Source organism: Mastigoproctus giganteus, chromosome 2 (genome assembly GCF_048544385.1).
Source record: "Mastigoproctus giganteus isolate SK-2022 chromosome 2, ASM4854438v1, whole genome shotgun sequence".
In the NCBI taxonomy this organism is placed as follows: Eukaryota; Metazoa; Arthropoda; class Arachnida; order Uropygi; family Thelyphonidae; genus Mastigoproctus; species Mastigoproctus giganteus.
The window spans coordinates 204,871,158-204,897,484 of NC_143576.1; the positions used below are offsets into that span (position 1 = coordinate 204,871,158).

Here is a 26,327-nt window from a genome sequence, read left to right on the forward strand (position 1 = left end):
GGAAGAGAAATTGTTGAAGTTAAACGTAAGAAAAGCACCTGGGGTGGATGGGATCTATCCAGTTATATTAAAGGAGGCGGCAAGGCAACTAAGCAAACCCTTAGCCATAATTATGAGAGCATCCTTGGACTCAGGGGAGGTTCCCACAGACTGGAGATGTGCAAATGTATCCCCAATTCACAAAGGGGGATCGAAGGGTGACACGAGTAACTACAGACCAGTTAGTTTAACTTCTGTTCCGGGTAAAATAATGGAATCGCTGGTTAAGGATGCATTGCAGGATCATCTAGACAAGACTGCAGCAATAATTCAGACACAGCATGGGTTTGTTAAGGGAAAGTCTTGTCTGACAAATTTGATAGGATATTATGATGTGGTTACAAAGGAACTGGATGCGAAAAATAATTTTCATATCATATATTTGGATTTCAGGAAAGCTTTTGACACTGTTGCGCATGGAAGACTATTGTACAAATTGGAGCAGAATGGTATTAAGGGTAAGTTGCTACAATGGATAAAAGGATGGTTAAGTGCTAGAAGACATAGGGTGGTAATCAATGGGTGCTGCTCTTCTTGGACTAATGTTATTAGTGGAGTCCCACAGGGTTCGGTGTTGGGTCCACTGTTGTTTTGTATATTTATCAATGATATTGATGAAGGTATATCAGGCTTAATGTCGAAGTTTGCAGATGATACAAAGGTTGGCAGGGTTGTTAATGATAGTAATGGCAGTGTGCTACTGCAACAGGATCTAGATAATTTGGGCAGATGGGCTAAGAAGTGGCAACTGAAGTTTAACCTTGACAAATGCAAAGTACTACATATGGGTAGAAGTAACCCCAGAGAAACGTACCAACTATGTGGTACTACACTTAAGGTGGTAGAAAATGAAAAAGACCTGGGAGTAATTGTGCAGGCAGATATAAAGTTTTTTGAGCAATGCAGACAGGCTGCCAGGGCAGGTCATGGGGTTTTGTCAATGATATATAGGAATTTTGCTAGCAGGGAAAAGGAGGTGATTATCCCTCTGTATAAGGCAATGGTCAGGCCACGGCTTGAGTACTGCTTACAGGTCTGGAGGCCTCATTTTAGGAAGGATGTAGATTTACTTGAGCGTGTACAGAGAAGGGCAACAAGATTGGTGAGGGGAATGAAGGGATCCTCTTACCAAGAGAGGCTTAAGTTCTGCAAATTGCAGTGGCTGGAGACTAGGCACCTGCGCGGTGATCTGATTGAGGTATATAAGGCCTTGAATGGGTTGAGCACGCTGAATTCTGATGGGATCCTTCCACTTGTTCAGATTACGAATCTAAGGGGGCATAAATTCAAATTAAGAAAAGACAGATGTAGAATAGATGTGCGGAAATTTTCCTTTAGCCAGCGGGTGGTTAATTGCTGGAACAAACTTCCATCTGTCGTTGTGGAAGTTGATAGGTTGAATAAATTTAAGGAGGAACTGGACAGGCATTTGGAGGGAATGGTGTGATTTTTTTTTTTTTTTTTTTTTTTTGGCCGATGCTGCATAAGCTCATACACTTGCTTTCTTGCATCACATGCCACTACTACTACTACTAATAATAATAATGCAGATGAATCTGAATTTTCATTTCAACAGTACAAAAACTGACATTGGAAAAAGTGGTACCTAGACATGGGGAAAAGTTATTTGGAAACCTATTCTGTGCCGAGCTTTGAATGAGTGTTAGCATGATTTCTTATGACTGAGTGATAGTGGGTCCTCCAGTTTTTGTGTTCCAAAGACAAAGAATGATAGATGAACTCTTCGTCAATGGCCCAATTTTTACAAAAGCTATTGCTGTACCGAGTAGTTGGAGCAATGCTTAAATATTTGTTAAATGACTCCATCACAGGTAGGACACTACCTGTGATGGAGAAAAACATTGTTTCTCCTTAGACGGCCATGCCAGCCATATTTCGTTGGAGACCTAAGAGTTTTGCCATCGCCTTGTCATTATTATCATTGCCGTCACAAACATATCGCAAATAGGTGTCTGTCTGTGATGGCAGTAGTAATAATCACATAAACTACAGCTGTTGGATAATATTGTTTGGAAAAGCCGTTGGAAAAATTGTTTTGACAACCTTTGTCAAAACAATTTAATATCAGCAATGTGGGAAATGGGTGTTGGTCGAACCTGGGAAGTGAATCACAATATACGAAGTCTGTAGTTTATTTAAACCGAGTTATGAAACTAACGTCGAGAAAGCTATTGAAGGTTTTACATCTAATGGAATATATCCTTTTAACTCTAGCATACGGTTTTTGTAGTAGGGTTTTAAGAGCATCAGTGACTAAGGCCATATTACTCCGTTTATATTTTCTGTAAATTGCGTGTGTCCTGGAGTAGATTTTCTGTTTTGCTGGACGAAAAACTCGAGTTTTCTGGAGAAAAAAACCATGAATTTTTTTCAGCCACGTTGTGAAAATGGTCCAAAAAATTCCTCTCGTCTGCCACGGGATTGAACTCAGGTCTTTCCCACCAGTTGTGGGAGGATGGCGATCCTATCACCTGTGCTACCCACGAGGGCAACTCTAGCATATTCTGTGAAGAGAATTTTATTGCTGTTATTGCGATACTATTAGCCATGGAATCTGATAATCAGACTGAAATAAACCCATCACATAAAATGAATTTAAAAAAAAAGGCAAATGCACCGCTTGATATTTTAAATATGTGGACCTTCACAACAGAAGCTTATGAATTAGCTCAACACATCTAATCCTTGGTCATATAATTCTAACAGAAGAAATCAGTGTTGATTTCGGGCCTCTGACTGCTAATGGAAGTTCCAAATCCGGTTAGAAAACTCAGTAGGGTGACACAACTCACTCCATACACAAGTAATGGTTAAGGAATTTTTAATGAAACATTTATTACACAATTTACACTAATGGGGTTTCACAATATCAATTTCAATGAAGTACTGTTTCTATATACTAATCATTCTAAAATTATACAAGTCAATTATTCATAGTAAATCCAAGCTACTCATCTATTCATCACACAACAAGATTTTTATTCTTTTATGGTCTAGGGACCGCCCTTACAATCACCATAAAGTACCTTTCTTCCTAGAGTTCAGACTCATTCAATTTGTAATTATTATTTTGTACAAAGTCAAAGGTTTTTAAGAACACCGGTTGGCTCTTAAGGGGTTCTTTTTAGCAAATTATTATTATTATTCCTCAGGACAATAGCTTAGAGGAACGTCCTTTAGAAAAATTTCTATTTACAGTTCCCTTCTTTGTTTGCCAGGACGGGCCAGTCTGCTAAGCGCGGTATTTCTTCCATTCCGAATCTTCTTGAGTCTCTTATGTTTTTCCCCTTCTTATCTCCGGATCTCCAACCCTTTATGCTATTCCTGAAGCTTCCAAAATGTTCCTCATAACTTTATGAAAATTTTATTTTGGACCCGACGTTCACCACATTCCGAAAAGTTGATCCTGCCTTCCTCTCTAATTTAACTACAGCCCGCGCCACTAACTAAGATCACGGCTCTAAAATTCTCCGCGGCTGCTTCTACACACAACTACACTTCTCCATATCCCATTCGATTTCCACAACCTCTTAAAAACACCACAACCCTTTCTGTTTGTTTAGCCGTATAATCTTGGCTTGGCCAATTCCAGGAATACGGTCTTTTTGAGGAAACGATCCTTGGCCTTCTAAAGCCTTTTCTGTTCGTTTCGCCGTATAATTTCTGGCTTGGCCATTTCCAGAAAAACGGTCTCTTCAAGGAAACGATCCTTGACCTTTTGCGCACCTTCTTTAAACATTTATCGCCCGTTTCTATTTTATTCGAGTAAATAATTGCTAAATTTAGCTAACCTATTGTGTTTTTTTTTTTTTTTGTATAATATCCCAGAATTTTATTACAAGTATAATATATATATTTTTTTCATTATTGATAAGCCAAGACTTACAAACCAGCTAGTAAGAAAAAACAATTAAAAAATCCAAAGGATAGTTGTTTCTTCAATGTACCAAAAAAAAAAAAGAAAGTAAACAATACCACAACCCAGTCTCAAACAATGTATGGTTTTGCATTTATTGTAAAAAACAATACGAAGCTCCTCCATCACAGTCTTCGATTCAATGTTTCACGTGCCCATAATGGTGAATTGAGACATGTTCTAGTGTATCAGAAGAGGCTGCCTTTGTGATTGCAGCAGATTACTCGGCCAGAGGAACAAGTGTGGAAAAATGTACCAGGTGGTTATAAAATAAGTTTCCCTATTCAGGAGACCCTAGTGTCAAAACGGTTAGAGTTACCGCTGTGAAAGTCGGTGGGTATGTCATTTAGGGTATGCGGAAGTCATTTGTAGAAGAAAAAAAAAAAAAAAAAAAAAGTTCAAATTTCCGCCACAAGGGGGAAAACGACGCTGCACATATGTAAAAGTTGTCATTTACTTCAAGACACGCTGCTTACGCAAATGATATCCTGTTAGATTAAAGCAGAAAGGCCAACGCCACCGTCAATAACCATTATGGCTCTTACAAAAAAGGAACGTGCTCTTTTAGTAAAATTGTTCTACCAGAATAATAGTAACGCTAATGTAGCACTACGTGAATATCAGAAACTTAAAGGTTTGCGTAAAGGACCTTTGATATTGTAGGTGGGGCTTCGAAAACTAATAAAGAAATTTGAAGCGACCGATCGGGGTGTTAGGTGTAATTCCAGGCACGAGGTAATGGATGAAGTGGCAGTTGCAATGGTCAGAATGCGAAACACTATCAGTCAGTAGTGCCTGCTAGAGGTGTGTCAAGAGACTTGAACCTTCCTTGGTCTACTGTACGTAAAGTGCTTAGACTAATTTTAAGCTGGTTCTCGTAGTACAAGAAGTAAATTCTTGTGATCAGCAACAATGACTAAACTCTGCTCTATGATTTCCGGCTCGTATGGAACTTGACAAATACATGTGCTCGAATGACCTTGTGGTCTGATGAGGCACATTTCACTCTTCATGGAGCTGTAAATGCACAAAACTGCCAAATATTCTCGTCCATCTGCTGTGCATGAAAGACTGCTACAAAGTCCATACGTTACAGTATGGTGTGGATTCACAGCAGAGTTTATAATCGGACCAGTTTTCTTTGAAGAGTCTAAACCTCATGGCCCCGTAAGGTAACTAGTGCACGGTACTGCGCTCTGCTAAGAGATCACATTATTCCCGCTCTGCAAGAAAGGCAATGCTTGGAGCCCGTAGTGTTCATGCAAGATGGTGCCCCTCCCCACATTGGTTGACTAAGTGAAGGAACTGCTCCGTTCAACGTTCGGAAATGATCGCATCATTTCTAGAGACTTTCCGCAGTTCTGACCAGCCCGATCACAGATCTCAACCCCTGTGATTTCTGGCTATGGGGATACCTGAAAGACAGAGTTTACCGTGGCGGCATACAGACGCTTGTCGATTTGAAAGCAAGCATTAAACAGCACGTAGCCAACATCAACATCCCAATGAGATGGTACGCTAAATTGTGTCTCACACGGTAATCCGTTTTCAGAATGTCATCTCAAGTGAAGGAAAGCACAAAGAACAATATCTGTAGATTTCTAAGTTCTGATATTAAAATTTAATCCTAAGTTAAGTATTCCATCTCATGTTTACAGTGCCAATTTCTCTCCTGGTGGCGTAAAATTGAACTAAGTTTTATTTTTCTTCTACAAATCGCTTCCCCATACTCTAAATGACATACCCACCGATTTTCACAGCGCTATCTCTAACTGTTTTGACACTAGGGTCTCCTGAATAGAGAAACTTATTTTATAACCACTCGCTATATCTTGCAGTTTATAATTTATTTATCTTTTTCGTTCTTAAAATGCAATTTCAAATAGTACAGGTTTTACTCATTTACTCTTGATATTTATGACATTACACAATTATAAAAAAAAAAAAGAAAAGAAAAGAAAGCAGGCGTGTAGCTGCAAACTAATTTCAAACGAAGATATTCAGATAAGGTATGGCAAATTTGACAAATACTAAGATAATACAAATATGGCAAATACTAAGGGCAGAGAAATTACCATACCGGTATGTATGCTATTGCGAGGGTGTGGGTAAGGAATCAGGGAATCCCACGGCTGGTTTGGTGTGGTTATTTAGATTCATGTGGGCCCATCTCCCGGCATAATGCCGGGAGAAGGGAGACCTAGATTTTAAAAGTTAACCTTTTTATTAATTGTAACCCTTCTTATCACAATTTCCATTCCTTTCATATTTTCTGCCGTGTTTAAATGATATGCCGATCAAAACAAGGTAGAAAGATGTAATAAAAATATGACAAATAGTATTAATTTTAATTAAATATTAATCAAAAATATTACATCAAAATGAAAGCATATTTTTATTTTATTCAGTCTTTTCATGTTTTATTTTATTTTTAACTCTTGTACATAACCAAGCTATGTCCCCAATTCTAATATACAAGCACAGAAAAAAGCAAGTGGGTGTTAAGCGCCAAAGCAACTAAGGCTATGAAGCGATACTTTATATGTATCTGTAAATTGCGTGTATTCTGAGGTCGATTTGCCTATTTGCTAGACGAAAAAAGGACATTTGAGGGAGATTTGCCGGTTTCTAAGAGAAAAAAAAAAAAAACATGCAACCATCGCTTAGGACTGACTGCCTTAGCCACGTTGCGAAAAAACGTTCAGGAAAATTCTTGTCATTATTAATGGGATTCGAACCCACACCTTTATATATAAACTCAGAAGGGCATTTTGATCCCAATCTAAAAGCGTGTTTCTTAATTCATAGAAAAATCTTCATTTAACAATCGCCGATTAAATAAGAGACATGCACGAAATCTCTGTAAATATATAATATAATATTCATATAATTTCATTTATCAACGCGTTTTCTTATTTAGATTAATCTTTTACTTACTTTCTGCTCTTACCAGACATGCGCACAGAAATGCTGCGATAACTGACTGGGACCACATGTTTTCAAACCACCACAAATCCCAGTACGTGCGTGCGAACCGTGTTATATAGACGTCCTCCACATCAACACAACTCTGACGCAAGACAACACGTGGCCTCCCTTGACTGTTTTTTTCTGCAAGCCACGACTTGGCTCCTAGTGGTCTCCTTTGAAATATCGGATGACTTCCAAGAGCTGTTTGCCCGTGAGATTGTTTCCTTATCTTTAATATCACTTAAGAAGCACATTATCGCAGGGCAGCGTTAGCACTTTGTCTCTGTTATTTTGAATTGCTTAATCGGAATAAAAATAGATAAGTTTTATCAGATTATCAATCGTACTGATTGATTGATAATTATAAGTTTAAATTGGTAACAACATTTCGCAAGCGGACCAATGTTTATTAAAGCACTATCGTCATACAGCAATAGTCCTGCATGAGCAGTGTCATAGTATTAGGGTCAAGTGCCACCTGAGGTTTTCCACATCTGCGCCCATTGATATCAAAGAAACAAGTTGTATTGTCTTCTGTAACTTTGTTATATCCACGTTTTTAAAAGGTATTGGGGGATATCAGAATTTTTCGCCGAAGACTTTGACCTTTGTTACTGGACCATGTCGGAAACACCATGTTTCATTTTCTGAATCAAAAAGCACTTTAAAAAAACCAAACTATTATTTTTAGGCCATCCGAATAATTAAATTCATCTGCCTGTTTGTTAAAGAAACCTGGTTTCTTTAAATTTTTCGTGCTACTCTAAAACTCATCACGCAGTCCTCAGATTTATGGAAGGTTGTTGCAGTACTTGAAAATCGACTACAACTACATAGGAAGTGCTTTTCTGATCACAGACCCATATACAAATTTTTGTGAATGTATATAAATTTAGTTGTTACAGCGTTTTAGGAGAATCAACAACTTAGGCCATATTCGTTGTATATAATGTCTGTAAATTGCTGGATTCTGCCTACGTGGACAGCACAGTCAGTAGTGTAGGCGTTCTCTTTTTCTCTCTGCTATAGACTATTGCTAAAAATGTAGCTAGCTAAAGCCAATATTTCCTACTTTAATCAGTGTTTGATTTAGGGCCTCTGACTGCTAATAGAAATTCCAAATCCGGTTATAAAACTCAGTAGGGAGTCACAACTCACTTCAGACACTAGTAATGGTCAAGGAATTTTTAATAAAACATTCATTACACAATATACACTAATGGGGTTTCACAATATCAATTTCAATGCAATTCTATTTCTATATATGCTAATCATTCTAAAATTATTCATAGTAAATCCAAGCTATTATTCATCACACAACAAAATTTCTATTCATTTATGATCTAGGGACCGCCCTTACAATCACCATAAAGTACCTTTCTTTCTGGAGTTTAGATTCATTCCATTTTTAATTACTATTTTGTACAAAGTCAAGAGTTTTTAGGAACACCAATTGCCTCATGGGGTTCTTTTTAGCAAATTATTATTATTCCTCAGGACAATAGTCAGAGGAACGTCGCTTAGAAAAATTTCTACTTACAGTTCCCTTCTTGGTTTGCCAGGACGGACCAATCTGCTAAGCGCGGTATTTCTTCCACTTCGAATCTCCTTGAGCCCCTTATGAGTTTCCCCTTCTTATCTGCAGATCTCCACCCCTTTCTCTTATTCCTGAAGCTTCCAAAATGTTCCTCGTGACTTTATGAAAACTTTCTTTTGTGACCCGACGTTCACCCACATTTCGAAAGTTGATCCTGTCTTTCCCTTCTAACTTTACTTCAATCCACGCTGTTAGCTAAGACCACGGCTCTGCAATTCTCCGCGGCTGCTCCTCCCCTTTTCCATATCCCATTCGACTTCCACAACCCCCTAAAAAACCCCACTCCAAATTCACCTAAGAACTACTCGCTTTTTCCGCCTCTATGTCCATTACATCTCGAAAATGTTTTCCCATTTCCCCTTCCCTTTTTCTTGTTTAATCCTCTTTAATCCGATCCTTGGCCATCTTACTATCCTTACTGTTCGTTTCGCCGTATAATTCCTGGCTTGGCCATTTCCAGGAAAATGATCTTTTTGAGGAAACCATCCATGACCTTTTGAAACCCTTTCTGTTCGTTTCGCCGTATAATTCCTGGCTTGGCCATTTCTAGAAAAATGGTCTTTTCGAGGAAGCCATCCTTGACCTTTTGCACACATTCTTAAAACATTTATCGCCCATTTCTATTATATTCGAATAAATAATTTGGTATAATGTCCCAGAATTTTATTATAAGTATAATATATGTATATTTTTTTTTCACTATTGGTAAGCCAAGGCTTATCTTGGCTTACCAATAGTAGAATCGCCGTCCTTCACACACAGGATGGAAAAGATTTGAGTTCGAGTCCCGTCGATGACGTTAATTTTTATGGACATTTTTTCAAAACGTGGCTGAATTAGTCGATCTCAGGCGAGGGTAGCATAGTTTTTCTTCCAGAAACTCGTCTTTTTCGGCCGGCAAACAAAAAATCGACCTCGAACACATGCAGTTTGCAAACAGTGCAATACGCAATACGACCTCAGTAGCTGATGCTCCTAAAACCCTATTACAACAATAACAACCACAACAGCGTGTGTTCTGTGGTCGATTTTCTGTTTGCTGGACGAAACACCCGAATTTCGGGGGAAAAAAACCATGATATCCTCTTCTGAGACCGACTAACTCAGCCACGTTGTAAAAAAGACCCATAAAAATGCATCTCGTCATTGTCAGGATCGAACTTAGGTCTTTTCCACTCGGTGTAGGGAGAACGGTGATTATACCAAATGTGCTACTCACGAGGGCTATATATAAAGTATTTACTGATGCTCATTATATCATCAATACATATAAATACTTCGACATTCCAGGCCATTCTTATGAAGTATTATCACTTCCCCCCTTCACTTTTAATCCAATGCCATTTCTGCTACGTTTATTGACAACACTAGCACTGAAGTAATGGCCTTTCCTTTTATTATCAACTTTTGAAACTGAAATTACTCAGAAATAGGCAAAAAAAATCAGCAAACATTACGCTGCACCCAGATACAAGTACGTAGCACGTCAGTTCCTTCTGAAGCAGACCGACTGAGTGACATACGTACTTTGTCATGTTTCTTTGTATCAGAATAGGATTTGGATCAGCAGAGAAGCTGGGATCGGAAGAAGAATTGGATCAACAACATTCTGCAGATCGACTTAGGTTGAGGACTGTTCATACTTCACTTTAACTTCGTTTACAATATCAAATATCTTATTTGCAAGTATGTTTTCCCCTCCTCTCTCTAACCATTGATTTATAGTGCAACCTATACAGCTGTTCCAATTTCACAATTTCTAAAACAGCAATATGTTTGAAAGTGTCCCATCGAAACTTTATCCATCACAAAAAATACGCTATATTGCCGAAAGTAACCAGACATCCTCTGCATGTTTCAAAGAACCTTTTATATTTAATAACGTGTCGGCCTGCTATTGGCCTCAATTACACAATGTATCCTCGTCGGTAGACTTCAAATCAGTTTTTGATAACAGGAAGGCTGTATTTTGGTCTCCATTCCTCCCTCAACACTGCGATCATCCAGTGGCTGATTGCGGGAGTGTTGGTCTTGTTTGAAAGCTGACGTTCTAGTATTCAACGGAGTTAGAATCAGCTTCTGGGCTGGCCAATGAAGTATTTGCATGCCTATGTCTTCAGACCAAGTCACTACTGTATTAGCATGTTATATTGTTATGCAGAAACTGAAATGGGCTCTTCTACTGTTGCCACAGTGAACGAATAGCGGAATTATTCAGAATGCACATGTCATTCTTTGTTCCAGAAACAACCACCAATTGTTCAATCCTAAACCACGAGAAACGTTTCCAAATTTTATTAAAATCAGACCAATAAAGATCCAGAAATTATATCTTAAATATACCGGACAAATGGATGTCCATGTACCGTATATTGTTGCTGAAACACTGGACATTGTGTTTGATCCCATGTGCTGATTGGAGGAACGAATAAACAATGTGGCGATGGGCAGAAACGAAATTTTCTGGCTTCATGCATAAAAGTCGTGGTTTTCTTATTTTTTAAATAAATCATGAATTGTTACTACTGCATTTGTTAACGCGCCTGTAATGTAACGTACTTTGTCATCAGGACCAATCACTGCGAAAATTAACTTATTAAGAGACGTTATGAACAATATGTGTTCTTCACGACTTATCCAGGGCTCGGAATGCACGATGGAACCACGAATCGGTTTCCATACGCATCGATTTTGTGATGAATACGCGTTGACTGCCTTTACAATTGGCAAATGCCACATGGAGGATGCCACATTATCCAATGGATAATGAGTCCAATGCATTCTGTCCAGTCTCTGTGGACGATACTCTGGGGCGGTTAATATTTTTGTGGCATGGCACTATACCGCTCAAGGTTATATTCTCCATGTGCATGCAGTTGATATAGAGTCGTGAGTGAAATAAGAGCGCATGAGGTGTAAGGGAGCCCAACTCGGTGGACTTTGTTCACCTTTAATACTTCGGCCCACTAAATCATAATGAAGCGAAATTGAAACGGAATGTTCTGTAATGAAATGTCTCAGGATGAAAATGTCGCTGTGCACAGGATTGGTCTGAAAAGTATTCTGAATATACGCATGTGTATGTTGTGCATCTTTCCTCACAGTTCCCTGATTCGAAACCTACAGTGAACCTTTGGGATAATTTGGAACTGTGCAACACAAGGCGTCTAATACGAGAAATCTGAAGCAATTCCATGCCTAGGAAGATTTCTGCCGTCAGCACTGCTAAAGCAGAACCAACTCATTATTAATTACAAGGTATAATACAATTCAGGCAGGACTACTAAAAAAGCAAAGTTACAGATTGGAGAAGACGTTGGACTACTATTGCTGTTTATTTCTCAATCTTCTTGTCTCGAGCCTCAGGTGTATGACTCGCATGCTCTCATTCTTGTTACTTCCAGAGAGTAGAAATTTCGGGACAGATCAACATCATCATTATTTTAAATTTCTGGATGAAAATGCCCCTTTTCCAGTAACTTCCCATCAAGTTTCAGAACAATAAGCATGAGAGAGAGAGATCAGAACACAAGGCAAACATGATGATGATCATCAGGATGAAATTATCTTCAAGATAATTTGTGAGTTATTATGTAATCATGCAATTCGATTCTTGTTCTTTCTCTAATAGATATATAGGTATAGGTATAGGCATAGGTATAGGTATAGGTATATTTGGGTCTAACGGCTCCTGAGATTTTTCCCATCTCCGCGTATGTACACTGTATTGGAAAAGCCAGGGATTTAAAAGTACACGGGTCATGTGGTACAAGGGCAAGTTGTGCCCTTGTTCATCTGGCCTGTTAGCCGCGGGGCTCCTAATGGGATCCGACAGTACCATACCGTGCCACGGGGAGGCTGGCAGGGTGTTACCTGTATATATATATATATATAGTACTCTGGCGTGTCCTGCCGCCTACTTTCCTGGGATTTCAGTGACTAGGACCTTAAAAAAAAAAAAAAAGTGCTCGCCGTTTGTCAGAATAATTTAGAAGCTTGCAAGGGACTATTCGAGGGAGAGAGACTGAATTATGGGGAGAAAGCCAGAAATATGGGGAAGAAGACCCCAGGTATGTCAGTGGGGCATGCCCATGCTCACCAGAAGGAAAATAGGGGGGTAGCGGGGAGGGGAGGAGACGGGGAGGCCGTCTCCCCTCCTGCCAAGATAGGGAAAGAAAGTCGGCCAGGCAAGGTGCTCAGTCCAGATCGCCAGCCAGAAATGTGGCAGCAGTGCTGCAGTTATAATCAAAGAAATGTCTAATCCAGGTAGGCCTCTATCCAATGAAACTCTTGGGTACAAGACTGTCCAAATTGCAAGGTTGAGTCTGTCATTTACTCTGTGTTTCTTCAGGGATTTATTCAAGCATAGGTTGTCGACCCGTCCAGGTTTGTTCTTTCAGGTGCAGGTAGGTGGTATGTGCTCGGTGTGGCTTTGTCACTTCTTTCTCTGATAAGTGAAAGAGCATTCTAAGTATCTAGAATTATTGAAGATCGTTTTAAAATTTCTTCTTAACAGAATTTTTAGAAATCAGTCAAGACGCTGCTTATGAATGAGAAACCAGAGGAAATCCCAACTGCTGTCACCATACAGTTCAGAAAACTCGAAACCATTCCACGAAGGCTTATGGAACTTATCCTAATTTTCTCCTAAAGCAAGCTTAAAAGAAATGAAACGATGAATGCCTATAAAATAATTTCGCATCTAAGAAACTTTATTCTCCTGTGACTAATGCTTGGAGAATGAAGTTCATTGTAATGAACAAGGAAGTGTTGAAGCGGAAGCATGACCATAGATCCATTACAGAAATTCTGAGAACGTTGGTGGATGTTAGAAATTTTTTTTTCTGTATTATTTTTCATATTATTGTTTTTTCTGTATTAGTATTGGTCATATAGTGCAAGGAAGCCTAACGCTTATGATGCACCAGCCAAAAATAAATAAAAAAAGATTAAAATAATAATCATGATATTAAATTTTATTATATGATTAATAAATAATAAAAGAAAAGAAAATAGACAACCTAAGCGTTTTCCTCCTTCCGCAGCCACGGGGAGGCCGGCTGGGTGTTACCACTGATTGAATCAGTACTCTGGCAGGTGTTGCCACCTACTTTCCTGGGATTTCAGTGGCTAGGACCAAAATAAATAAAATAAAAATTAGAAAAATAAATAGTCGCGAGGATCTTTTATTGCGAATTTGCTTTAGGAGCACTGTTTGGGGTTTTACACTGAAGGGTTTGATAAAGCCTAATTGGGTCGGGCAAGAATTTTGGTGTGGCTTAATATTTTGATGTAGGGATAATCGCTGTGTAAGATGACAGATTTGGGTGGGGAGGCAGAAGGCTAGGGTGGGGGAAATAGGAACCAGAGGGGTCGATAGGGAAGGTTACCCCCCCCCCGTTTTTCAGTGCGGCATACCCATGCCTCACTAGAGGGAGGGTTGGCAAGGGGGAAGGGGGCGTGTGTCTCCCTCCCGGCAGGGTTTAGGGTTTTAAAGAGATCTCGCAGGTGCGAGATTTGATAGCCAGATGGCTTGTTTTTTCTCTTTGTTTAATATATTCCTAGCATGTTTATCAAACCCACATCCAGCGGTAAAAGTAACTCCCAGATCTTTAACTCCAGCAACACTAGAAATCGGAGTATCCTTGATGTAATATTGGTTTGCTAAAATCTTAGTTTTCCTGGAAACTGCAAAGGAAATTGAACTGCATTTCCTAATATTAACCTCCAGACCATTTAAAGCAACATTATTAGCGAAAGAGGTGAGGGTAGCTTGAAGGTTAACTGCATCATCATGACTGTCAATACACGAGTACAGTTTCACATCATCGACAAACATTAAAATCTTAATGCCACCTCTCTCAACAAATTGCGGTAGATCATTGACAAAAATGGTGAATAAAAGATGCCCTAGAGATGATCCCTGTGGTAGTTCTCTAGATAGAAAAATTCTTTTCAGATTTCCTGTCCGATGATAACCCTACGTTTTCGATACGATATATTACTCATCAACCAGGAAAGTAGAGGGTCAACAGTTCCATACTGGCTTAGTTTTTCAGCCAGATGATTGTGCGGGACACTTTCAAAGGCCTTACTAAGGTGTGTGTAGATCACATCAACCTGTCCTCCCAGATCGATGGTGTCTAGAACCTGCTGCCAGATAGTAAGAAGATTAGTGGTACTTGAGCTGCCCCTGGTGAAGCTATGTTGGTTGTCGCAGAAGAAGTGCGAAAAATATTCCATTAATCGGTTGTGAATGATTGTGTCCAGAATTTTTGCCAGCGAATTCCGAAGGCAGATGGGACGGTAATTCTCCTGTGAGTGGATTGCGTTGCTTTTTGGGATAAGAATAATATTGACTGTTTTGAAGTGAGTGGAGTATCAGTCTTAACGGAAAGATTGAATATATGCAGTTATATATTTAAGTTGTGGAAAGCGCTTGAGTAATATCAGCTGTATCCACCGAGAGATTATTGAGTGTGTTATCCTTGACGACTTGAAATTATTAAGTTGAAGCAGCCGTAGCTGTAGTTTTCTTGGAAGACGAGGAGAAAAAGTCGCAAAAAATCTGCTTTAGTTTTGTCACAGGTTGTAGGCTTGCCATTGGTATATATAACTTTGGTTCCTGTTGATCAGTTATTAGAATTTTTAATTATGTTCCAAAATGACTTCGGGTCTCCATTCACGGTGAGACTGATTGAACTGATTGAACGCAAAGAGCGTACTACTTTCTGATCATTCTTTTAAGGTTGCTTCTGTGTTCCATGAAAATTGACATGTATGCTTCTTCATGTGTCACCCTGAAGTTGTTTCTTCACTGCTCTTTGGCTCGGATATTCGCAATTATGTCTATCGCGAACCAATGAGAGAATCTGCTCCTGTAGTTTTTACTGAGAGGTACGAAGTCTTGAATGACAGAGGAGATTGTGCTAATAAGATGATCAGTGACTGGGTCAAGATCATTGTTCAGTGGGAATGAGAACTAATCAATGTTATCAAGTTCACGTCCTAATAATTGCCAGTCTGCTCTCCTAGAGTTTAGCTTGGCTGGGACAAGAGTAGTGCATTTATTTTTCTGTCATATGTTCATTTGAGAGCTTTGTGATCAGATGGCAGAAAAGAAACTGCTTCTAAAATTAGGACCTGCTTATGCAAAAATGAGATCCAGTAACGCCTTGCCTCTAGTACAAGTATTGTTATACTGCTTGAGACTCAGTTCAAACATGATGTCATATAGCAGCCTAGTTGTAGGTGACTCCTCAATGCCTAACGGAGAGTGTTGAATATTGAAGTCCCCAAACAAGTAAACCTAATCTGACTGGTGAAAAAACGTTTCAAACTCACACAGCACTTGCGACAACCTCTCCATAACAAGAAGATCGACCGGGGAAAGAAAGTAGATAAATAGCTAGCTGCAATGAGAGCAGTTTTGTTACGAACTTTCTGCTGACATATGGAAAAGAGAACAGAAAAACAGAAAATGTCAAGCAGCCGTTCCAATGTATTATGTCCAATGTTCAGTAATTAGCCGTGACCTTTAGCTTGTGCTAAAGGAAGACGCTAACTGCTCACCTTGACCAGCCAGCTTAATGGTGAAAAAAGCTCTTTGTCTGTATTGCTGAATTTTTACAAATGAGAAAAATTACCTGATATCGTCCAAGAGAAACATTGTAAGTTGAGCAGAGTAGTCACAGTAAGTAGGGTAGACATCTTAACACCAAAAAACGGCAATTCCTTAAGTTAAACACTTATAGAATAGTTTAGGGTTAAAGCCTCAGGTTACGTAGGGAGTTAACTGACGTACAAATTAGTGCAATTGCATCATTTCTGTACGTAGCCAACTACTTAAGTAGTTATAAATTGGCATCATTAAGTATATTTCATATTGTGAATACTTTCACAACGAGTTGCCATGATATTGCACTAGCTCAAATAAGTGACACTTCACCGTTTACTTATTCTCAGCGGATACTAACAACCATACGGCACTGTTTCGGAGCTTATTGGCTCCTCATCAGTGGGTGAGTAGGTACCCTAGTGTTGCAATGATGAAAACCCAGTTGCGAAGTATAACTCCACAATATGATAAATGCCTACAAACTACATGATGCCTGATGATATAACTTAAGTAGTTGGCTACGTACAGAAATGATGCAATTGCACTAACTTGTACGTCAGTTAAATACTTATTTAAAGCATACTTTAAATAAGTCTGCATGTGCATACAATCATAAGGTCTCAGAGGATGTTATATGTAAATAAATCTTTATTGAAGAACTTGAAAATATATGTACATTCACCGACACAATTGAGACATTTGTTGCCCTCGTGGGTGCAGCAGTTGGTATAATTACTGTCCTCCCACACTGGTGGAAAAAGATCTAAATTGGAATCCCGGCATAGACGCGAGAAACTTCTATGGGTCTTTTTTACAACATGGCTAAAGTAGTCGGCCTCAGGCGAGAGTATCATAGTTTTTTCTCCCCAAAGCTCTGGTTTTTCGTTCAGAAAACAGCAAATCGACCACAGAACAAATGCAATTCACATAAATGATATAAACGGCATAATATAGCCTAAATTTCTGATGCACATAAAAATAAAGCTACAACAACTAAACAACAAGGCATTTTTCTCATCGTTAAATCAAATTGTTCAGGCCAACGTTGAAGGAACCTAGACTTCGTGCATACATACAGTTGCAAGCTGTCCACTGAACATCACCTTTTTCGAAATACTGTTGTTCTAATATTCCTTTTTTTTTTTAATGCGGAGACAAGCGAAAATCACACAGTGAGAGATTAGATATAAGGTGAATACTACAGGTTATACCACCTAAAATTGTGCAATACCTATGTTTGATGAGCCTCATGAACTCAGGTATTATCACTGAGAACGTAAGTCCACGAGGAACAGTCCAGTTCTGCTTAACTTGCTGCTCGTAACCTTTATAATAATACACACTTTATTATTGATTGTGTGGATCCTTTCTGGTACGAGTCGGTGCACCCATACTTCTTCACTAGCAGTGTTGTTATGAACAAAGTCATTGACACTTTTGAGGATCGCTCTAGAAATGTAAAAGAAGCCATCATGCGTTCTACTTTCATGTTTTTGATTAATGCTCAAACGACCCATTAGGTACACGCTTTACGGTAGCTGAGAATATTATGGACGTTAATTCACACCACTCCATATGTTCGTTCCGCTGGATATCTAGCATTAACATTAGTAGAGGATTATGATGTAAAAAAGCAAGCTTATATAGCATCAGCCAAAAAAAAAAAAAAAAAATCACCCATCCATTCAGTCCCAATGCTTGTCTAGTTCTGTGTTGAACTTATTTAAGTTGTCGACCTTCATTACGATAGATGAAAGCTAACCTTCGTATCGTCTGCAAGTTTGTACTTTAATCCTGATATACCTTCATTATTATCATTACCAATGATGTCAATATCATTGATAAATACAGAAAACAACAATAGGTCCAACACCGAACCCTGTGGGACTCCACTGATAACATTAGTCCACGAAGAGCAGTGTCCCTTGATTACCACTCTGTCTTCTCCCACTCACCATCCTTTTATCAGTAGCAGCAACTTGCCCTTAATGCCATACTGCTCCAATTTGTACAGTAGTCTTCCATATGCAACAGTATCAAAAGATTTCCTGAAATCTAAGTATTTGATATCATTTTTTACATCCAGTTTCTTTGTAATCACATCATTGTATCCAATCAAATTTGCCAGACAAGACTTCCTCTTAACAAACCCATGCTGTGTCTGAACTATAACTACAGTCTTGTCTAGATGATCCCGCAGTGATTCTTTAACCAGTTACTCCATTATTTTCCCTGGAACAGAAGTTAAACTAGCAGGTCTAAAATTACTGGTGTTACCCTTTGATCCCTCTTTGAGAATTGGGCAAACATTTGCACATCTCCAGTCCATGAGAACCTCCCCTGAGTCCAAGAAAACTTTCATAATTATGGCTAAGGATTTGCTTACTTCCTTTCCTGCCTCCTTTAATATAATAGGTTAGATTCCATCCACTCCAGGTGTCTTTCTTACGTTCAACTTCAACAATTCCTCCTCCACTTTGCTCTCAGTTATTATAAAATCATTTAGCTCCTTGCTAAAGTTTGATAAGCTTCTGGCCTCCACTTCCCTACAGACTTCCTTATGTGTGAATGTAGATGCAAATTACTCATTCAGTTTGTCAGCTACCTCAGCAGGGTCATCAACAATCGATATCAAGTGGACCAATCTGATTCATACCCTTCGTTCTAGAGTTTACATAAGTAAAGAATTCTTTGCTGTTATTCTTTGCATCCTTTGCCAAAGATTTGCCTTCGCTTGCCTAACCTCTTTTATGACTTGATTACAAACTATCTTATATCTACCATAGTTTTCTGTGTAACCTGATAATTTATATGTATCCCACGCATTTTTATCATCTGCCATGAGTCTCATTAGTTCATCTAGCATCCACATAGGCCTAACTCTTGAACAGAATTTCTTAGTTGGGACAAAAAGCGTAGTAGCTTCCAAGATCTAATGCAGTTTCAATCTTTTAATCTGTGCGAGTACAATTTGTATTGTATACACCTCGGCTATTGATGTGTTTGGTCTGCCACTGTATTCGGCATCAGTGATTTGTTGGCATCCTATGTATACTTTCTCAACCGGTGATCCGTGTGTACTCATCACTTGGGATTCGCCCTCGTGGGTACCACAGTTGGTAGAATCGCCGCCCCACACCGCGTGGAAAACACCCGAGTTCTGAGGACGTGAGGAATTTTTATGGGGCTTTTTCACAACATGGCTGAGTTCGCGGATCTCAGGGGAGGGTAGCATGGTTTTTTCATCCAGTAAACAGAAAATCGACAAAGAAAACACAATTTAAAGACGGTACATATGGAGCTTTAGTCGTTTAAGTTCCCGAAACCCTACAACATCAATAACACTTGGAATTCCATGCTGAAAAATAATTTTTTTCATAATTTCTTTACACTATTGTTGTATAAATATGAGTAGATCTTATTTATTTTATTTTCTGCATCGTTTTTACACTACCTCTAATATTTACATACAGTAAATTTTATACAAAATTCTTTTAATGAAATTTAAATTTATTTTCTTACTAGATGTTTTAATTTAAATAATTATTCAAGCATATTATTTATGTATAAGATGGTTCCTCAGATGTAAATGGCGGTCTTTAATTGCAGAGATTGTAAAGATTGTTATAAACTATAAAGATTGTTCCTTAGTGATAGTATGAGATTATAGCTTAATTTATACAAGTAAGTGCATGTGCAGAAAGCGTAAAGGAAGGTAAAAACAAAAACAGAGCTACACAAAAATTAAGACGATATTTAATCAATTTTACAAGGCCGTTAAGTCGATGAAACTGGAATAATATATTCATATTTAAATACAATATAAATAACGGATTTTTATCCACTACAAATCGATTGTACACAATACATTTCTACATGGCATTACTATTTAAAGATATTTAAGTTTTTTACTGTAAAACAAATACTTTCAATGAAAGTCATATTCCAATTAAAACAACAATCATAAAAAATAAAACCAAGAAGTTCTCTTCATTGAGGTCTATATATATGGTGAGCATTATATGCACAAATATGTATAAAATCACTGACAGTGTTAAGAGGTAATAACTCAGTCTTTAAAAATTTAAAAATGTACATCTAAATTTATAGACATGTTCCCTTTTTTCATAATACGATAATCGGTTCTGGTCATCAAATAGTAAAACTTCCAGGAGCCCCAATGCCAACTATCATCTAAGAACAAAAATCTTCTTAGAAGAAAATTCTCAGCTTTAAGAAAATACAGTATCTTGCATTGATTGAGACATATTTAAAAGATACTTTAATTCATAATCAAAAAGTACAGCGTACTAATCCGAGAGGCACAACTTAAATTTTTGTTTTTTACCTCTCTCTCTAGAAAATCTAAGCCATAAAAAACTTATTCCTTCCATAAATTTTAAACTGTATATTTTTAAGTCTACCTTTCGGTAGTACCAGTTTCTCCTTTTCCTCTATCTTACAAGAGTTTACAGTAAAATTACTCTAGTGATGCTAATATTCTTTTTTTTCTACTGATGCTTGGTCTAGTGCTTCTTGGAATGTGTATAAGATCCAAGAAGGACCTCTTAATAATAATAGAATGTAGATGACTGTTATAACCAAAAGTCATCCGTGCTAGACTCTTGGAAGTTTTATTTTCTCTTGCTTGACTGTTTAGTAACATGTCTTCTACACATTCCCATAATTTTCGTCCTTTTATAATAACAGAAAGACACAACGAACTTACACAATATTCAAGATATTAAAATATATTACATTTGTGTAAATATCTTTGCAGAAGGTTACACGGAATTCGAATAAGCTGGAGAATGATTTAGAATGTTCTTTTTATGAAGTTTTTATGTATACAGAAGCGTAAAGGAAAGAAAACAGAAAACGAATGGGTTCAAGTTCTATGCAAAGTCTTACTTTGAAAATCCATGCAGAATCGTCACTGTCCTGAGAAGCAAAGAGAACCAAAAAGGCACATCGGACACCCCCCCCCCACCAAGTGTTCAGTTACTTAAAATATGAAATGATTTCGTTTGAATGATTTCTCTTTTTGAAAATGCTATTTATGCATTATGCACAAGTGGAAAGAAGGTTCAATAACAGTTACATTTTTTCATGAATATATGAAAAACTTTAATAGTTTTTGCAATTTTCTGTCTTCGTGGAGTATCCTTGGTAATTGGCGTGTACATTACGCATAAAAAGCGTAAAACTTCCAAAGAAAGACTAGCTCGCAGACAAAGGGCATGCCTCGATTATATGTTCAAAGGCTAATAATAAATAGGCTGACTCTGTTGCTTGTCTCTCTTTGATCCGATTAAAGGTAAAATAGAAGCTTCTTTAAACTCAGCTCTCCTGAAAGGTCAAAGGATCAGATTGTTGATATTTTATAAACGGGCCCATCCGGAGATGGCCAAGTAAAGAATCAAAGAAACAAAAAACAACCTGACTGGCAACTTTATTAGGTACACATACACAATTCCGAGTATATCACCCTACAGTCATCAGAACTGCCTGGATTCGTGGTGACATCAATTCATCAAAGTATCCCCGCACCATTACAGATACCTGGAATGATGGCTTATGGGCTAATACTGTTTGCACCATATTCTGATTCTCCCGTCAGCGTAAAATTGGAAGCAGGAATCGGAAATCGTCAGGCCAGGCAACGTTTTTTTTCAGTTCTGTACTGTCCAGAGTTGGTATTCCTGAAACCAGTATAGCCGTACCTTCCTTTTTTTCTGACAAGTGTGGGACCCAATTCGGCCGGGTGCGATACCCCTGTGACGTTTCTGTATATGTTATATCTATATATATATATATATATATATAAAAAAAAACTGATCTATTATATTAGGATCACCTAGAAAGTCACTCCCACTGCTCATGTGTATTGTGTCTGTAAATTGCGTGTTCTCTGGTCGATCTGCCTGCTTTGCTATACGAAAAACTCGTTTTTCCGGGGGAAAACCTTGCTATCTGCTTCTGAAACCAACTAACTCATCCACGGAGTTAGTCTGTCTCAGGCTTTTTAAAAAAAAGCCCATAAAAGTTCCTCGCGTGCGACGAATTGTGTATTCTTAAATGCTTTGTTACTACCAGTGTACTGGATTGCTATTTGACTGACTGGTAGCCTCTGTGACCCGCATAATTCTTGTCAGCCTCCATTGGCCTCTCGCATCAAAAAGCTGCCTCTGACCACAGAATCACTGTTGGTTGGATGTCGAGCGTATCGAGATTGGTGTTTTGGACCAATCTCGATACGCTCCCGTATGTGTAAACCTCAGCAAGTTGCAGTTTCCGAGATACTCATACTGGTGCGTCTGGAGCTGACTACCATGCTATTCAGTCATTTAAATTTTGCGTCTTACCCATTCTGTGCATACATACAGCATCCCTACATATCTGCCAAATGCTTTACGTTGCATGGTACGAAAAAACCAATGCTTTTACTGAAGGAGCGCTCCATTTCATGAACAGAGTAGGTGTACCTAATAGTGGCCACTCAGCGTATAGTTTCGCTAACTAGTATGGATGATTTCGGTATGTAACACCGAAATTTACCAGATATGACTTGTTGTTGCTTGCTTATTTAGTTTAAATCGTTCGACCTCAAAGAGGCGAAAAAAAAAACCTTCTTTGAGGTCCAATGTATTTCCTTACACAGGAGCGACGTTAAAGTGACGATGCTCCTTAAAGAAACTAAAAAAGAAGGCTTGATGTGCACTATAATGACTTATTCATCATCTCTAAATATGGCCTTGATTTTGATAGTAAACAGCCTTAAACTGCTGCATATATCACTACCAATTGTGATATATGCAGCAATGTTTTTGAATTTCAGCTGGAAATGGGAAGGTTAAAAACTTAAAAGCATCGAAGATTATCTTTTTTTTTGCAGAAATTTATTTACAGGTCTGGAGAAGATTAAGGGTATCTAATTAAGATATTTATTTCAATCATCCAACCTCTAACAAGATGGTCTACTAAAATTATAAGTTCCACTTCTTTAGGAGATGGGCTTATAACTTTCATTTTGAAACAAGGTGGCTGCCACTCAGATTGAAAGCTCTGCCCATACATTTAGAACTCTTGCGTAGCCTGATATTCTGGCAGGTATATTTAATAAATTAATAAATATCTTGTTAAAATAATATAGGACATTAAATGAGTATTGCCCGAAAAGTCCCAATTTTAATTTTTAAATAGTTTCCCTTTGCATGCAAGCAACTACATTCATACACAGCAATTTCTCAGAAAACCAGTACTTCTTTAGCTGAGTTAATTTTTTTATTCTATAGAGAAAATCTCAGATAGAGGAGAATAAAATCTCTCTCTACTTGAGGTTTTGTCCTAAAAAACGTTCTTCTCTGTAGCTGTATACAGCAATCATATATGGTGGTAGACTTTGGAAAAGGTGTTTAAATTCCCATAAAACATCACCTTCTTTTCGCAAAGAATGTATTTTTTTTTTCTTTTCAAATAAATAACAATTATCATTTGAAAGACACGGTAGAAAAAATAAAAAAAGGGTAATATTTTGTCTGGTTATATGTGATTTCACAATTATCTAACGAGACTGATCCATTATTCTAAAAGTTTTTCGCTTTCTTCAGTCATTACAACCTCAAGCATAAGTTGTAGTAGCTTCGTGGACTTCACTGGAAAAGAAAATGAAAAATAAGCATTAAAAGTGTGACGATGTTATAGACACAAACTTCAATGAATAGTAAAACTAACAACTATTTATTTATTGAAAGAAATACATAACTTCATTATACTTATATGTCAACTTACAAGATGATCTTGTACACGTTATGCTATTATGTAAAGTTCGTTTTAAATGATCGCTTTTTTATAAAAGGTCTCCATTTTTTAAGTTAATTATGAATAATGACGTAAATTTCAATCCCTTTTTTTAATTTATGAAGTAATAAACGCAAATTTCTTCAAACACCTGAAGATGGCGCTTTTTTATTAAGATGGCGCTTTTCTTGGTTGTTGATATCTACTAACAGTCTTAATATTATATAAATTGATGTGGAAGGTTGGTGGTATATGGTGTTTTTTTTTTTTAATTAGATTATTGGAGCTGATGTGTTACAGTAAGATTAATTGTCTAATACTGTCGAAATCCAGTGTTGTTTGTAATTCTCTCAGAATAGTTCTGCAATGCCTTGTACGTCTAATTTCGGAAAGGAAAGTAGGCTTATAGAGACGTATAATCCGATTCAAACCAGATTTATGGTACATATGAGGGGATCTAGGAAATCCTGACTGACGTCTTTCTACTTTGATTCATCATCTTGAAACACGGTAAAAATAGGCTTCGTTATTCGTCGTGTTGAAAGAAGCGGATGGAGGATTTAATTAATTCTATTTCGACCTTGTTAGAGAGCTGTTTTTACTGCTAATAAAGAGTTTGCAATAGCACAGGAAATCTTAACGAGATACGATTCCTGTTACTATCATTTAGAGAGAAATTGCAGTCATTAGGAAACTTGGAAAATTACATACAAATGACAAATGGGTTGCATTAATAGTTCCTGTAAATATTTTTTTAGTTAAAACAGAGAAAGAAAACAAAAAGGGGAGGGGAAGAGAGAGAGAGAGAGAGAGAGAGAGAGAGAGAGAGAGAGAGAGAGAGAGAGAGAGAGAGAGAGAGAGAGAAGAATAGAAAAAGAAATAAAAAAGAAAGAAATAAACAAACGATAAATGAAAGAGAAATGAAGACATAAAAGGTAAAATGAGAGAAAGAAAAAAAAAGGAAAAATAAAAGAAAGAAATAAATAAAAAAGAAAGAAAAGACGAAATGAAAGAAGGAAAGGAGAACAGAAAGGAAAAAAAAGGCAAAATGAAAGAAAACAAGTTAGTTAATGTAAGCTGTGCGTTATTATATTTTAGGCGCGTTCGATTCATATATATTTTTTATTGTAGTTAAATGCGGACAGGAGGATATATATATATATATACAATATATACATACTCGTATATAGATATAAAAAGACCTGGGAGTAATTGTACAGTCCAATTGAAGAATTGAAGTCCTCTGAGCAGTGTAGACAGGCTTTCTGGTACAGCTCATGGAGTTTTGTCAATGATATACAGGAACTTTGCCAGTAGGGACAAAGAGGTGTAATTATCCCACTATATAACGCAACGGTTACGCCCACATCTTGAGTACTGCATGCAGGTCTGGAAGCTCATTTTAGGAACGGCGTGGATCTCTTGGAACGAGTGCAGATAAGGGCAATCAGTTAGTCAAGAGGACACTTACCGCAAAAGACCAGATCTGCAAATTGCTACAACTGGAAATTAGGCACATGCAAAGAGCTCAGACTGAAATGTGTAAGCTCAATGCTAATGGCATCCTCATTCTTTCTCAGACAACACATATAAGGTGACATAACTTAAATTGATGAAATGTGGCAGAAATTTGTGTTCGTTCAGATTGCAGCTGATTGTTGGAACAAAATACCGTTGTGTTTCGGAAGTGGCTAAATTGAATAAATTTAAGGGAGAACTAGATATAATATTGGAAAGGATGGAATAGTTTTTTTTTTTTTTTTTGGTTTACGCTGTATGAGCATCAGAAAATGCGCCCTGCTCGACGTATTTTTCCCTTCCCTTACCTGAAATAACCTAACTACTCTATAATACTTACATATCATTGTATTAAGTGATTTCGGCTTCGATTTCCATTTAACAGCCACCAGATATACGGGCACGCCGCTCAATATGATCACCAGTCCCATTGCGCTTTGAAATGGTTGCGCATAGAGTGGCATCACTGTCAGGAACAAGCAGCATACTAAGAACAATAATGGTATCAATAGATTCACTTTTATGGGACGAGGCATATCTGGTTTCCTCTTACGTAACAACAACATCCCCGTTATCGAGATTCCTACCCATAGCCACTGGGCAAAGCTGAAATAGTTGATAAGAACGTAGACATCGCTGGTGCACAACATCAATAGAGACATGGCGCACTATTAGGAAATAATACAAAGAATGAAAACAACATTATAAAACACTGCAGTGCAACGGTAAAAAATATGAGAATTCATTAGTGAAATTATTTAAGAATTGCTGTGCGTGCTTTTTGGATTTTAACGATAGTTAAAATCTTAACGATATAAATAAAAGATTATTAAAAACTTAATACTCAC

The 26,327-nt window shown here is 37.7% G+C and overlaps 2 protein-coding genes across 2 annotated transcripts in view; both read right to left on the bottom strand.

Moving 5' to 3' along the window:
- The window catches only part of LOC150089952 (uncharacterized), a 144,314-nt gene extending 137,282 nt beyond the window's left edge, over window positions 1-7,032 (bottom strand). The window contains exon 1 of the mRNA XM_090368920.1: window positions 6,914-7,032. Within this exon, the coding sequence (XP_090225046.1) occupies window positions 6,914-6,971 (58 nt within the window). The 5' untranslated portion in view covers window positions 6,972-7,032. The remainder of the gene's footprint in view (window positions 1-6,913) is intronic.
- A 16,676-nt stretch (window positions 7,033-23,708) lies between these two features.
- LOC150089953 (large neutral amino acids transporter small subunit 2-like) overlaps window positions 23,709-26,327 on the bottom strand; it is a 55,839-nt gene continuing 53,220 nt past the window's right edge. Inside the window, exons 8-9 of the mRNA XM_090368921.1 lie at window positions 25,820-26,147; window positions 23,709-23,816 (exon numbers count right to left, since the gene is read on the bottom strand). Coding sequence (XP_090225047.1) covers window positions 23,743-23,816; window positions 25,820-26,147 — 402 coding nt within the window. The 3' untranslated portion in view covers window positions 23,709-23,742. The remainder of the gene's footprint in view (window positions 23,817-25,819; window positions 26,148-26,327) is intronic.